Below are 16,713 nucleotides of genomic sequence, written 5' to 3' on the forward strand. Positions count from 1 at the left end.
TACAAAATATTCCATACCCAGTTTAAACTAAGAAAATATTTCCTTATTACTTGGAGGCTACCCTAAAAGGCTAAAACCCTAATACATGCCTATGTAAAAGGACTACATATTATCTTCTTGAAAATTCCTCATAAAAAACTGATTGGACAAATCAAAATAAAACTAATACACAAAAAGTAAAAGACATGCGTAAGCCCCGAGGCACAGGGCGTACTCCCCATGGGTATTTTATTTTTATTATTTTATAAAATAATATAATTACAGTTATTTATAAACAGGTAAAATTGCATAAAACAAGCACATGGACAATGGAGTAACAAATTTTCTACATGGAGGAACAAAAAGGACAACTAACCTGTAATTTGAACTTTGAACTTGCTGCTATGAAGGAAAATGGAGTTCTCTTTGTATTTGTAAAAAACAAAATTGAATATTCGTTACTTTTGAGAGATATTAGCAAACTAGCGGACAAGATAAAGAATTGGGAAAGACCATAAATTAGGGCTTTAATCAATAAAAAAAGGTCTTGACTTTTAAATTTAATACATTTCAGTTTCTTTTTAAAACTTTTGAATAATTACAAGCTCACTTTTGAGAATTTGGGTATTATAAAAGGACTTATTTAACAAATTTTATTTTAATTTAAAAAAGTATATGGGGCTTACGCTTCACTAAAAATGCGTCCCAAATACCCGGGCGTACGCCTCTTGACACTTTCACCCCACACCATCGCCTCGATGCATTTTTGGTGTGCCTCGCCCCAGGGCTCACCCCGAAAACGCCTTTTAAAATGCTGGTATTTTAAGTTGTTATTTAAAATATATTCACACTTTATAATATATTTAAAGATTAGCCAGTTCTCAAACTTTAGGACACTAAGTCCTAAAGTTTAGACCTCAAGATTCAAGTTTCAGGACATCGTGTCCTAAAGTTCGAGATTTATGTCCACAAAATTCGAATCTTACGTCCTGAATTTTCAATTAGCAGTTCAAAAATCCAGGATATTTAGTCCTAAATTTCAAATAAGCAGTTCAGAAATTCAGAACACTTAGTCCTGAATTTGAAATTAGCAGCTCAAAAATTTAGGACATTAATTCCTGAATTCCAAATTAGCAGCTCAAAAATTCAAGATACTTAATCGTGAAGTTTGAACGAGTTGGTTAATCTTTAAATATATTGTAAATTGTGAATATATTTTAAGTAGCAGGCCTAAAAGTAACGACTAGTGCACTTCGCCCTTAATTTAGCCACGCTTAGCGCAGTCTTTAGTTAACTCACGAAGGCACGAACTAATTTTTTCGAAGCAAAAATGTATACGAGAAAAATACATTGAAACAAAGAAAATAGGAATCAAATCGACTAACGTACAATGATGGACACAAGTAATTTTTTTAATGAGAGTTTGAGTATGAATCTCTTGATTTTTTTTAATAAAAATGTTCATATTAAAGAGTGATACTGAATTATGAATTTCAGTAAAAGAACTGTTGAATTTTTCAATTTTGTAAAAATAATACGACATTCTTAACTCATCCTACATTTAAATGAACATATAACAATAACTTTAAAAGATGCAGGAGTATAAGATCTTAGTGAAGCCTTGCTGTTGAAATTCAATCTAAAAACCATTCCAGAATGTTGTAATTGCTGTCAGAACTGAATCAAAAAGGAACAAACACACCAAATTTGTCTTTGCTAACAAATGTTTGATGTACTCTATTAATGTAATTTGGATACTGAAAGAAGGAAATAAATGACCTTTCTTTACCCTATGTATTAATAAAACAGCAATATGTTTTGTGGTATAGTCACAACCGCACGAATCACGGCAAGTTCACTAGTATATATATAGAGAGAGAGAAATTCGTCAAAAATGGTGTCTCTTTCCTTTTCCCGCTATCCCTGTCATATGAAGATGGAAATTATGTCAAGGAACAATTTACTTGAAACCATTTCAGCTTCGAGGTATGCCATCATGTCGACAAGGGTGGAGGTAGCATATAAGCTATCGTTTGGCCAAAACCTAGTAGCTTTTGGCTCGGACTCTTTATATGTGTTTAAAAAACTACTCTCTCTGTTCACTTTTAGTCTTAAAATAAATTTTTATTTTTACGTAGAGAAAAATAATTTATTTTTTCTGTTTGCCCTTAGCATTAATTAGTTATTCCAAATCATTTTTCAAATCCATTAAGACTATATACCAATTAATATGGTATCATGGTAAGTTATGCATTTTATTTATTATTTCTTAAGGGGCGTGAAAAGTCCAAAGTGGACAACTAAAAGTGAATGGAGGGAGTGTTAAATATGTGCAAATATTAAATTTTGAACCCAGTAACTCAAATAGTTAATAAAAGTATTAGCGGTATCAGAGAGATGATTACCCCAAAAAAGAGGTTATATACGGGATCTGATCATCAACAGCACCATTAATAAAAGGGTATCCCGGTGCACGAAGCATCCTGTATTCATGCAGGTTTGGGGAAAGGTCGCACCTCAAGGGCTATGATGCAGGCAGCCTATCCTGATCCAAGTATCAGTGGCTGTTCTATGGCTCGAACTCGTAACGTATAGGTCACACAAAGACAACTTTATCGTTGTTCCAAGGCTCCCATCCAACAGCACCATTAATAACATATGAAATTGCAGCGACAGCCATAAGCTTTGTTCCATATTTTGTAGTTTGAAGCAATTTGAGGAGAGGATTTATTAATCCAGCATCAATTACAGCCTGTACAAAAATTACAAACAACTATTTAGATAGCAAGCTCAATAGGCAGGGAAGAGCGCCATGCTTAACAATGTGCTGGATTGTGAAGATGCGCTTGCCCGACACATTTACATTTTAGCAGAAGATTGAAAGAAAAAAATAAAAGTAAGATCCAATATCCAGTGTGGTCTTTGCAAAATGCACTCATCCAACAATTGTAGCATAACACGACAGCAAGGGAAGACATAATTGACGATCTCCAGCAAACCAATCCTAAGACAGTGGCAATTTTACAAGGGCGAGTCAAACTCTCTTTCTCTTTTCAGACCTGAGAATTAGGATAGAAGGTTAGTAGATAAGCGTGTGTGCCTCCTTCTCAGGCCGGTAGCTATAATATTAGTCTGGTATTTTCGTAACTTCTTATCCGCAGATTCTTTTACTATATATTGTTTCTCTCGTTTTGATTATTCTATCACTTTATCTCCTTATCTTGCGGTTGTTACAACTTGTTGTTTCTACCCCTTTTTATTTTTCTTTGAGCTCCCAACTCCACAAAGGTAGGAGTAAATTGTGCGTACATCCTGTACATCCTACCCTCCCCGACCCTACTTGGTGAGATTACACTGAATATGTTGTTGTCGTAATCAATATCACATAACTTCAAGTTCATATTTTGCAAAAGAAACTTTTGCTAGAAAAGCCTATAGAAAAGCGCATCGATTGTGATGCAGACCTCTCCATAGCATCTTAAGATATTTAGAAAGTATAAGGCCCCATTGGGGAATGTAAAAGCACAAAGATATTTTTCACCCAAAATTTAGACAACTTCAAGTTGTTTTTCTTGATCAAGGATAACTCCAAGTTTCTTATTACCAACTTAGCCTAAATCTCAAGTCCTGAAGTGAGACTCAAAACAAGTTTGAACTCTTCGCCTCGCTTAGCAAGACGCTTCAATATTGTCATCAAGGCTCTAAAGTATATTTTTCCTTGCCAAGGAGCATAATCCTAAAGAAGCGATACTAAACAATTGATTATCTTCTGACATTTTCAATCTTAAACAATTGCCAGAAGCCGGGTTGTCGTTGTACGTGACAGTTCCGCTGACATTTTCTTGCAATCTGCCTTCCACCTTAAACCTCAAACTGATTATCCTATGATCAACCATTAGTTATAACAAACTAACATAGTTAAAGATTGAATGGTTAAGCAAAGAATAACATATATATATATATATATATATATATATATATATATAAAAGAAATCCAAAAGCCTCTAATAGAGCTTTACTATTCAGTATCAATCAAAAAGCCAAATGGGATATGCACGATTTTTTTTATTTTATGATGGTGGTATTTGGGCCACTTTGCGCGCAGTGGCGGAGCTAAAGACCGCAGGTATGGCCAAACCTAGTAATTTTGGTTCAAACTCTATATTTGTCTTAAGAAATTCATCTAATACGTACAAATTATTAATTTAGAACCCAATAACTTAAATATACTAGAATCCTGAACTCATAAGTTTTAAATTCCGGCTCCGTCTCTCTTTGCGCGCACCTCAACTATTCAATCGGATACCTAGTACCTCCAACTGTGTACTTTCTACCATCCACCAGGCACCGCATAGTTTCCTTTTCGCAAAAAAAATCCCGTTCAAATTTGCAAAATCCTCTTTTTGTCTTTAATTTTTCAAACAAGTTAAGAATTGACCATAATTCTCTTTAAAGGGAAATCCAAAAAGAAATAAGAAACATCCTATCCCAAAATAAATTTTTTATTTTGAAGTTGTGGGTTTTCCTTTCTATCCCTGTTTCGTATTCACTTCGTCTATTCATGGATGTGCTCGAAATCAATCTTTTGTTTCCCTAAGGATTTATTCAGTTATTCCATCAAATGGAAATAAGTTGACTTTGTATATCCATAGTAGTAACTTTTTCAGCCAGACCTAGCGTAGTTTACCCTCATGTGTGGTTTGCGAGCTATTAGACATGAGCGTGATTTACCCTGTGGCACAGGAGCGGAGTTTATCCTGTGGCACAGAAGCGGGGTTCACACTGTGCGCACCCCCAAGGATAACGGCTGTGGGTTCCCTTATTAAAAAAAAAAAAAAAAATCAGCCAGGACTTTTTGAAGTTCTAAGTTACCGCAATGTCATTTCTTGATTCTCTTAGTTTCTGCATAACTAGCAAAAAACCACACCAGACATTGTTCATTTGAGCTTACAGAAGAGCTTGAACCAGAATATACCTCAAGCAATTATCTTGTTCTCATTGCATTAACTATCAAGATTCAGTAGTACAACAAAAGACGACAAAAATTAGAAGGGAATCCTTATTCAAGTTCCGAAATGTAAAAACCAAAACATTGAAAAACAGAAAAATAGCCCCCTTTTAATGGAATACCATAACATCAAAAGCAAGAGCTTAAGCTCTCTCCTTCTAATAGCATACAGTAGTATATTGTCCAAATTCGAGAACGAATTACTCTCAAGAACTTCACATCAAAAACTCTCTAGGATCAGTGACTTTGCCAGTTAATGCTGATGCTGCAGCTGTATATGGGGATGCAAGATATATCTGGCCTTCAGTGTGCCCCATTCTACCCGGGAAGTTCCTGTTCGTGGTCGAGACACAGACCTGAAAAACAATAACTCATAGAGTCGGTGTAAAAACCTACATTGCAGCAAAATTGATCTTTTATTCCTACGATTCTATGATTGCTCTCACTTTAATCAGGATAGTGAAAAGATTTTTAGCATAAAGTGGCAAAAAGAGTCCGCGTTATGTCACCATTATAAAAAAAGGGTAGCCCGGTGCACTAAGCTTCCGTTATGTGCGGGATTCAGCGAAGGGCCGGACCACAAGAGTCTATTGTACGCAGCCTTACCCTGCATTTCTGCAAGAGGCTGTTTCCACGGCTCGAACCCGTGACCTCCTGGTCACATGACAGCAACTTTACCAGTTACGCCAAGGCTCCCCTTCTATGTCACCATTATAATTAGCTTAAAAACAAACGTTATCCCAGATACAGCAATCAGCTTGTAAGGTTCGGCTTCAGTTCACTAATATATTCCTGCTCTATAAAGAATACACTATGAGTATCCGCATTTCTACAAGACGAGCCAACAACGTCTACTTGTAATATCAGAGTCAAAAAAGCTTTACGGTGGTTGGCATATTAATCACTAATCAATTATTCATATATAACAATTAACAAACTTGACGTACTGTGGGAGCGTGTTAATGAAAAGTACAATTCACATGAGATAATAAAAAGCTTACCTTAGGTTCATTCAAGCGTGCGTAAGTGTCTTGAGGGCCGCCCAGACAAGCCGCACAACTAGGACTAGCAGGTGTTTCACAACCTGCTTCCTGAAAAATCTGGGAACATGTTTTACCACCAGATCCTGGAACCGGGAGAGTATATATGTCCATCCACACCTAAAACATTTTCAAATATTTGCATCAGACATTTCGGTCTACATTGACATCGTAGCTGGCTAGTATTAATACATAAATATTACAAACCTTTTGAGTAGCAGGAACCAAGAATGTCGGAACTTTTATTTTCTTTCCCTGCACAAGCGACAGCAATTTGCTTAGTCTGAAAAGATCTAATTTAAACTGCTTGATTGGATTTCCTGATTAAACTCATTTTTATTGCAGTTCACATTTAAAAGAAGGAAACCATAAAAAATGTAATGGAAGATTCATTCCATGGATTCTGAGTTTTATTCCATCGTAAAACATGACAAGAACTTAATCGCGCAATGTGAGAACTACACTTGTCTCCTAGCAAAATCAATGATCTGCTAAAAACAAAAAGCAAACATGCCGCATAGAAAAGATTAGCGGGAACAGTTAGAATCTTTGCTCAAGAATGTGAAACATCATTTTGCATTTTTAACCTGCTTGTATAGTTTACCACAAATCTAAAGAAAAAAGAAACTTTGACTTTCACATAAGATATGTGTACTAAGATGGAGTGCAACATTGCAGCATGCACATCAAATTTTCTACCAGAGTACAACACTAAAAGGAGATGCCAACATGGGTTTGGGTATTAATTGCATAAGCATAAACAGGTATGGCTTAAAAATCTAGCATTCAAGTAATAGATTGTTGGATCTAAATGTGAATGGTAACATCATTTGCCCAATTAATACACACCAAAGAATACTTCCCAGTTGCTTATAGATCAAAATTATTCTTTTCCACTTTCTGAATAAAAGAAAAAGGGCTGGACCACAAGGGTAAGGCTGCGTACAATAGACCCTTGTGGTCCTGCCCTTCCCCGGACCCCGCTCATAGCGGGAGCTTAATGCACCGGGCTCCCCTTTTTATGACTGCAGGCAGGCAACAATGGTGGTTGGCAGCAGCATCATAGTCATCTGTCAGCAGTATAAACCCATAATATTTGAGTACTTCAGAAACATTTTCACTAAACGGGTACCAGTAATAGGGTAAACCATTTTCTCATGTCAAACCTACTAGGTAACTGACGGGGTTGTTTCAAGTACTTGTCATGGGAAGTAGAAAAATAAACAGCCACCAACTCACGAAGATAAATGACTTTCTGCTGAGATAGGGCCAAATAAAAGATTACATTGATAGGCTTATAAAAGAGGAGTTAACATCTTACTGAAGCTAGAAAAACTTTTGCTGCGGCCATGAAGTCCTCTGTTTTCCCACCAGTACAAGATCCAATATATACTCTGTCGATTTTCACATCTTTGCATTCTCTTGCCAAAGCACGATTATCAGGTGAATGAGGCTGCAAAATGCAGAAACATTTTGAACATTTAGAGCAAATGATACTCGGAATGAGAGTATAAGACGAAACACAGCTTCAGAGCAAACATATCAACACTAAACAAGAAGAACTAAAGATCCACATACAACACTACACTAGTTGATTTTTCGCAACGGGAAAAGGTAAAAATGTTACTGACCATGTTCAAGCTTTTGCCAACTTATCACTAAGAAGAAACATACCAAGTTATATTGATAACGTGACACTTTTAAGTACCAGTTATGCATTCAACAAGTAGGAAAAGAATAGATCATAAAACCAACCTTAGCCACTAAAGGTTCCAACTTGGAAATATCAATTCTGTACTCCTTAAGAAATCTGAGATGAAAAAAGAGAATATATCATAAAAAGTCATGCTGATGTGAACCTATAAATGATAACAAAATATTGATTTTGGATAAGACGAGAAGTTGTTATAACAATGAAGCAACGTAAACAGAAGTGTATACAATTCCCTTGTCCTTGAAATTGGAGACTAGATGAGCAATTCTTTTCTCAATTCCATTACTTGTGTGCCATAGTCTGGTCTCGAAAGGTAGCCGTGCAATACAACATTCTATGTAACAAGTTACAAAAAATAAACGCACTAAGAGAATCAAACACCAACAACAACAACAAACCTAGTGTAATCCCATAAATGGGGTTTGGGGAGGGTAGTGTGTACGTAGACCTTACCCCTACCTTATAGAGATAGAAGAGAATCAAACACCATTCGACCAAATTCTAGAAAGCGGAGAAGAAGGGGGAAAGAACAAAAAGAAGTTGCATCCCCCAGAGCAAACACATTGCCACACGCCCTCATGTATTCTTATTCTACTTTGCTTACAGTCTGATTCTTGAATTTATGATGGATCTGAAAAGTGACGAAGGATACTATGAGGCTCACCCTTTTTCTTCCCATTGCTAGTTTGATTAAAGCATGTGAAATTAAAACCTATTGCTTCTCGTTCAATTCTCAAGTTTCATTAATTTCCATGGAAATGATTTAGAGGAAATTGGACACCTTTTCTCCAATACAACACTGGTAAAATAAACTTAAATGTTCGTCACCCCCATACTTGCATGTGTTGCTACTAAGAAAGCTGTACAAGAGCAAAAGAATGTGCAGGAGGTCCATCTAGAGAATGTAATCGATTATGTTTAGCAAAACAAAGATCAGTACACTTGATCCTATTAAACCTATTCATTGTAGATGTCAAAACGACGATAATAAAGAAATGGATCTTGGGTCTAACTCAACCTCAAAAGCTAGCTCATGAGGTGAGGATTTCCCAAGACTATATAAGGAGACCAAGAAACCCATATCCCACCGATGTAAGACTCAATACCCCCCGGCATGCCCAGGACCGGACATCTGGAGCATGGACAATAGAAGATGGGGGCCCAACATCAGGTAAACAATGAATTGCGATGCGTCTAGCTCTGATACCGTGATAAAGAAATGGGCCTTAGGCCTAACTCAATCTCAAAAGTTATCTCATGAGGTGAGGATTGTCAAAGACCATGTAAGGAGACCAAGAAACCCCATATCTCATTGATGTGGGACTCAACAGACGACATTAGAGAATGACAACCAAAAAGCTTCAATTAAGCTTGAGGATTGAAATTCACTAGAAATGATGTATTCATAAAAACCAGTAAAATTGTAATACACCATATTAAAATAAGACTAGTTAAGTAATTTACAAAAAAAAAATAGAACAAACTTATAAAAGAAAAAAGAAGAATGCAATTAAGTGGGCCGAACCCACCAAGTTGTTGACCTATAGGGTTTCAATAAGAAGGAATTTGAAGAAGTTCTAGAGCTCCTGCGAAAAAGAACAAAAATGGAGAACAAAGAGTAAAATTTGAAATTTCAAGAAGGAAGAATAAAAAAAACGAGTAGAAGTGGATAAAAGCTCCGGAGAATGAAGAAGATATCGATTGGCAATGAGATTCTAGAGAAGAAACAAACTTTATTCATTGCTTACTGTAGAACGGATTCGCATAACCCCCCCCCCCCCAAAAAAAAAAAACAAAGGTAACAATGTATTCTGTATTTTATTTAAACTAGTATCCCTATATACTAAATCTATGACGGACGGGTTGAGTTAAATTGTAATACTAGAATTGAGTTTGGTATTTAACTATGGTGGGTAATAGTAACATGGATTTTCATGATGAAATAAACTATTTCATGAATAACCATGAACCTGGAATGAAAAAGTTATTAAGAGTTAGTTTTGATAGCATTATAGGTAGTCTAACAGATGAGATTCTGAGTAACACTGAGACGTGTCTAATCGGAATTGTGACTCGCCATCACTTAAACTTACTGAATTTCGCGGTTAGCAGATGGTAACATAAACTTATATTGATTTATAGATTTCACACGAATTGAGCACTTGGATCGATAAGAAGTCATACAGATTGCTCGAGGTGTTTGGTATTGCGACACGAGTACTGTGAGTAGTAACTTTACTGCAATTTGTATTTCCATAACTTGCATGGTTTACATATGATTTCGAAAATAAAATGGGTTACCGAACGTTTGAAATTACATGTGGGACAAGTCCTTTACTTGATATGGTACTGAACAGTTTACTTGAGATATTTACAGTTATTTAAAATGTTCTCATTGTTACTAGACATATTTTACTGTTACTTAAGATATGATTACCGTTACCAGAATGGGATTACATGATTCGAAATGCCCCGTACTATTTTGAAAATGCTTTCATATGAATATGTATTGTTTACAAAGAAAAGTATAAATGGATGGAGACTTTGAAGGATCCCATAGCTAACGGCGGGTTCGTTAGACCTGGTGCACCTTGTATTTATAGATTACCAATTACAAGAACTAGCATACAGTTAGAGTTTTCCCTCGAGTAGGGACCTACAGTTATATTTGACTCCTTTTACAAAGGGGTCCACACAGTGATACAGATTACATGATCCTTTCTTGGAAACCTCCCAAACATAAAGATTTGTTATGACATAGTGTTTACCGAATTTATTACCGATTTGTTAAATTGATTTCTGTTACAGGAAACACATGAATAGACTGATTATATTTATCGTTTTGAGAGGAAATTTTATTTTTATGATAGTTTCTGATAATTATTATACAGGCATATTTTTTTGGACTTGTTCCCAATTAAAAACGGTTGTGGTTAAGTGTTATTACTCACTGAGCTAGCGACTCACTCCCCACTATATTTTACAGAGACAGCAGTTAACGTGAGTGCACTTGTTCGTGTGGGTGAAGAATTTATTTATTGTTATAGTTTTTTTCTTGAAACTCTTAGAATCGCTCCATAGTCATTAGTTATAGTGTTGTGAGTATTCATTCATTATTTCATACCTATGGCTCGTATTTGACTTTCTTATCGTATTCTGGAGATGAATTTAGTATTACTGTGTTGCAAGTGATTGATTAATAGTGGTGGATAACTCTTTGATTAGTCAATGAGAATTATGAGATATTTTGGTTGATATGTGGTGGTAATGTTGGAGGGAACTTGTTTTTTGGTTAGTCGATGAAGATTGTGACTGATTTAGGTAAATATTGGTTGCTTGTTGTTTATTTATGAGACAGAAAAGTTTTTGGGTAGTCCTAAATAGGGGAAACTCTGTCCGATTTTCTGTAAAATACCGATGAGGCTTACTTGGGAGCACTTGCTCCTAAGCGCCGGTCATGATCCTAAATTGGGTCATGACAAAAATAACTCCACATAATTTTTCCAGGATCATAACATTAAGGTAATATATAGAAAGCGAGCCAACCTTTGTTGTGCTACATTCCAGAGAAAGAAACGGAGACATGAATGTACATTACGGGGATATCAGGAAAAAAAACATAGTCAATTTGAAATTCCAAATGAGGAAAGATAACAGTGAACACACAATATTGACAAAAGGGAGCCACTAGAATGTACCACAGCTCGACCTTAATGTATTGTGAGGAAGCATGGTGAATAAACATGTCCTCCTGTTTTTGCATTACAGTTTGGAAGTACTGGTATTTCTAGAACTAAAAGTCACGCACGTGAATCAAGTTGACAGTTAAGATATTATTAAGACTAAGATACAGGACATACACACTAGAATGATGTGAAAACACTATGGCTTCAGGAAAAGAGGATAAACAGCGTTTAATTACCTGGCTCCTTCATCGCTATAAACAGGTTCATAGGGCACAGAAGTCTTGTCCTGTGACAGCATTAAATAAATATATATTAGCTTTCGAGTAGCAGACTTTTTCCTTCTCTAGACCAAACAATTAAGATATTTTGATTGTGGACAGCATGTGCTGAATAATATTAAGCCTGTGAGGGACGGGAAGGATCTAAAGAAGTAACTTGTACCCACGGCTTGGGTTCATTTACCTTGAGATAGTCATAAGTTGTTTTATCGGTTGGGATGACACCATTCTTTCCACCAGCTTCAACAACCATGTTGCATAATGTCATTCTTTCTTCCATCTATTAGAGCAATGAGAGCTGTTACTATTTAAAAACAATACCTGCTTATTTTCATCAAAAATATCAAGAAAGCTTACACTCAAACTTTCAACTGTGGTGCCAACGAACTCCATTGTTTTGTATGTAGCACCAGACACAGAAATTTCACCAATAATCTGCAACATGAAAGTACCAACAGACAAAAAGTGAATTTTGGAATATTATCGGTCTAACAAAGTCAGCGAAAGAAGAAATGCAGACAGATAGCAGCGCACACATAAGACATCCAACTGACAGAAATGAGCCACAGAGTATATATAACAGTACTTACTTGCAAAATCAAATCCTTAGCTAGCAAGTAACTTGGCATTTCGCCATCCATGACAAATCTCAAAGTTGGAGGCACCTGCATCATACAGATATAAATTTCATATATTATGTCCATTAGCACGAAGAACCTTTATTTAGTAATTAAGAGAAAGAATGGAAACAGCCTCTTGCAGAAATACAGGGTAAGGCTGCGTACAATAGACCCTTATGGTCCAGCCCTTCCCCGAACCCCGCGCATAGCGGGAGCTTAGTGCACCGGGCTGCCCTAAGAGAAATAATGGGTATACATCATATGAAAGTGTCAACTACAGGTATGGAACAAGTACAGATAGAAAGTTTGAGCTTTAAAGCAAAGAAGGTTCCCAACATCATGCGAAGGAGAAAAAGCTCAGTTCAGTATCCAAAATTAACGCAGTAGGCGCAGAATCTGAAAAGAATAAAGACTGTTTCAGCACCATTTGTTAATCACAAATAATGAAGGTCCAAATTTTATAGAGGAAAATGTCAATGACCGTACTTTGCATGTCACAACTTTAAATTTTGAATCAGGAATAAAAATGCATATTAAAGAACAGAACTTATAACTTTTGGCAACAGAATTGATAGTCATAGATAGTGCTCCTCTAAATTAAAAGTAATTAAGAAGTTTCAGTACTCCACAGAAAAAATTAAACAGCACTGCAATGATTCTAAACCACAGTTTCTGCGTAGGCTGCGTCAACAGACCTTGAGCAAAAGCTTTCCAGTACCCAACACAAAACCTGCATCTGTAGTGCCAATTCCGGTAGCAAATTGCCCAAACGCTCCGGCAGTACATGTATGAGAGTCTGTTCCCAACAAAACCTGATAATATAAGAATTTTACAGAGTTAAAAGCGTATACCATCGCATATTAAGACACTTTCATATTGCGATTATTGGCAAACAATTTTCACCTCTCCAGGTCTGCAGTGACCTTCTTGGGCAAGAGCAACATGGCAGACGCCTTTGTAATCTGGATTAGCCTACACAACACATCACATATTAGTTTTTCATTTGTCTAACACCAGACAACAGAAGCAGCAAAGCATATAATAAGTTGGAACCTTTATATAGAACTTAGCCATACCCGGAAGTTCCCGCGATCTTTAATGTCATAGAAGTACTTAATATTTTGCTCACTGCAGTAGTCCCTCAACACATCCACATTACGGTTTGCTCGCTCGTCAGCCGTGAATATGTAGTGATCAGGTATGATGACAATCTTCTCAGGATTCCAGACCTATGGTATCGACAACAGCCACATCATGTTTATTTGGAGAAACATGTCTCTCCTCAATATAGTTAACTCTGTCCTTAACAGTTTTCAGTTCGTTAGAAAACTTCACAAAGAATGACATAAACTGCCACTAGTTACTCGCCTTGATTTTATCATCCAGAACATGTATATGAAATTTGAAAAAAAAATCTACTTCCAATACCTAAAAGGCTAAAAGCAATGAACAAAAAGGAAAAGAAAAGGAGAAGTTTCCAGATGAACTGTGATTATTTGCTTCAACCAAGAGCGAAGAGACCTACTTTTGCAATAACGAAAAAGTTAAGCTACTCAAAGCAAAGCCTAAAGTGAGAGGTATCCATACCAGAAAATCATATTGCAATATGACATAAGGCAGAGGAATAAAATTATCAACCAACACCAAATACATTAATTGACCATGTACATGATTGAAGGCCATTATAACCTCCCAGCTAATTCCAATTCAACTCTATAATCAGGCTTAAAACTAATGAGAGAAGCCAAAGTCTAAACTGACTCGAGCTCGAATAAGTTGGCAGTTATAAAAAATTGCAAAAGATGGTTTATAATGCTCAAAAACTTCTCTCTATACACGTATTTTTATATTACATGAAGAATGATTGTCAGACAATCAGGAATCATATGTGTAGAGACATTTTGGTGCATATAATTGATTTACATTTCTAAGTATACAACGAAATGTAGTTTTATCAATTACCAAGTACTAATAGATAAATCGCATCACTCGATCATATTAGCATACATAAGTTACTCTAATAGCAGCAATAAATACCTTAGCTTTCTGTCCAAATTGTTCTTTGAAAACTCCAAAAGAGGCCGGGCCACCAATATCATGTGTCATCAGAACATCAACATTGACCCACACATTATCACCAGGAGTAACTTCAGGCTTGTCAGAAGCCCTAGCTAATATCTTCTCAGTCATAGTCATCCCAGTCTTAACCTAACAAATGTTATCACAACTCCAAAATCAAGATTCACTAAAATCAAAAACCCATATGGGTAAAATCAACAAAAAGTCCAAAAATTACCTAAGTTCGGGATTTGACTCAAAACGGTCACTAAGGTGGAGCACTAATAGTCAAGCAAGATTAAAAGTGGTGCAAATCGGGTGGGAATGTACAGTAAAAGCTAAAGGTTCAGCCGAACCAGTGTTATCAAAGGCAAAAAGCGCAAAAACGCTCTAAGGCCCGTTGGGGCTTTAAGCGCAAAGCGCAAATAAAGCGTGAGCTATAATGAAAAAAGGTGCAACTGGAAAAAAAGTAAAAAAATGTATATGTAGTTTAAGACCAATAATTATAAGCATGAATAACAAATATATGGACAAAAAAATTACAATAAAGTGAAATATCAATTGTTTAGTGTCACATTTTCAGGATTACATTCATTGGCAAGGAAAAGTATGTCTTAGAGCCTTGATGCGACACTGAAGGGCCCGTAAAGCGAGGCGAAGCGCTCAACATATTTTGAGCCTCGCTTCAGGGCTTAAGCGCGCTTTAAGCGCGCCTTTGACAACACTGAGCCGAACCCAATAGCTTTGGCTTAGACCTTGTACATATTAAAAAATCTGTACATAAATATATATTTCGAACCTAGTAACTCAAATGGTCAGTGGATTCAGTTACATCCCGAACCCATAAAGTTCAATTCCTGGATCCGCCTCTAGTGCAGATTTAATCCAACCCAACAAAATCTGATGGTGAATACTTAGTCCAACTATGGAATAAATCATATGTATAAATCACCTGTCCTGTTCTTCAAACAGAAAAAAATAACTCCATCATTTCTTTACTTTTCCTAATTATTCTTGATCCCTAACTGAGAGATTGAGAAACCTAAAACAGAAATTCATAAACACAAAAAGAGTCCTCATTTGAAGAAATTAAGCCCTTCCCAATTGAATTCCAACAATACAGTGTAAAAGCCCCAAGCTTGGATCTTTTTTTCTTGGGAAAATGAAATCTTTTTCCAACTACTACTACTACACTTCAATCGCAAATAAGCCGGGGTCGACTATATAAATCTTCACTGACCACATTACTCCATTAATCCGTTTAATCTCATCTCATGCCAATATTATGCAAAATCAAACCTTTTTCCAACAACAACAACAACTACTACGTCTCAATTCCAAACGTCTGAGTCGGCTATATGAATCTTCACTGACCATGTTACTCAATTAAATTATCTCATGTTAATATTATGCAAAATCAAATCTTTTTTCCAACAACTACTACTATGTCTCAATCCCAAATAAGTTGGTTACTGCATTAACTATCTCAAGTCAATTTTATGTAAAATCATTTTTTTTCCAACAACAACTACTACTACACGCCAGTCCCAAACAAGTTGGAGTCGGCTATATGAATCGTCACTAATCATGTACTCCATTAAACCGTTTAAACTCATCTCATGCCAATATTATGCAAAAATCAAAAAATAAATCCCAAAATAAATGAAATTTCAAACAAATCAAAATACCCAACTGAGCCAGTGGTAGCTGGTTTGCGTTCAGTCTGTTGTGGTGACATTACAGAAAATATTTTCTTGGAAACCACCTTCTTCTTGGTAGTTTGAATGCAAAATGAAGGTTGTGATGAGAAAGCTGATAGACCCACATCTCTCTGCACAACAAATGACAGAAAAAATTGGGTCACTCAAAATTCAAGAAATTTAAATTTTTATGACTATAGGCTGATAAGTCTATATTTCTTGTGGATACACAAACCTTGTTGATGACATGAAATGTGGAGCTTGAAGCTACAGCTGAAGACGCCATTGTTGATAGTATGAATTAGTTTCAGTTTCTTTTTAGGCAGTGATAAAGCTCTTTATTAAAGAAAATGGGCGCAGTTTTGGAGGCTGTGAAATGGCGACTATGGCCGTTAAGTCTACACAACTCCCGGATCGGGTCCCACTCAATAGGTGACAAACTTCAAGGGGGAATTTCCTCTCTTTCTTGTTCCTATCATAGAATGGAGGTATTTACACAAAATTCTTGATTCTAATTGAATGCTTTTTTAATAAAAGTTTTAAATCTTATATAAGAAAGAAAAAAAGTAGAGAAATGTACATTTTTAGTATTTCTTTTGGTTAGTCAGTGTAATTAATTTCAATCGGCCG

General features: G+C 36.1%; 1 protein-coding gene across 2 annotated transcripts; it reads right to left on the reverse strand.

The window, feature by feature from the left end:
* Positions 1-4,951: 4,951 nt before the first annotated feature.
* Positions 4,952-16,513, reverse strand: LOC104086474 (3-isopropylmalate dehydratase large subunit, chloroplastic-like). 2 transcript variants are annotated; one of them, XM_009590730.4, is made up of 15 exons: positions 16,319-16,513; positions 16,077-16,214; positions 14,363-14,533; positions 13,402-13,554; positions 13,229-13,297; positions 13,021-13,137; positions 12,296-12,370; positions 12,063-12,140; positions 11,890-11,985; positions 11,664-11,713; positions 7,783-7,837; positions 7,349-7,480; positions 6,235-6,282; positions 5,989-6,147; positions 4,952-5,343 (listed from the first exon to the last, which is right to left on the reverse strand). In XM_009590730.4, exons 1-15 carry the CDS (start codon positions 16,367-16,369, stop codon positions 5,203-5,205), a joined length of 1,533 nt encoding a protein of 510 aa, XP_009589025.1. In that variant the 5' UTR covers positions 16,370-16,513; the 3' UTR covers positions 4,952-5,202. The 2 variants fall into 2 exon arrangements, with proteins under 2 accessions (XP_009589025.1, XP_033509360.1); XM_033653469.2 differs by lacking the exon at positions 12,296-12,370.
* Positions 16,514-16,713: the final 200 nt, after the last annotated feature.

The sequence above is a fragment of the Nicotiana tomentosiformis genome, chromosome 9, assembly GCF_000390325.3.
Source record: "Nicotiana tomentosiformis chromosome 9, ASM39032v3, whole genome shotgun sequence".
Lineage (NCBI taxonomy): Eukaryota > Viridiplantae > Streptophyta > Magnoliopsida > Solanales > Solanaceae > Nicotiana > Nicotiana tomentosiformis.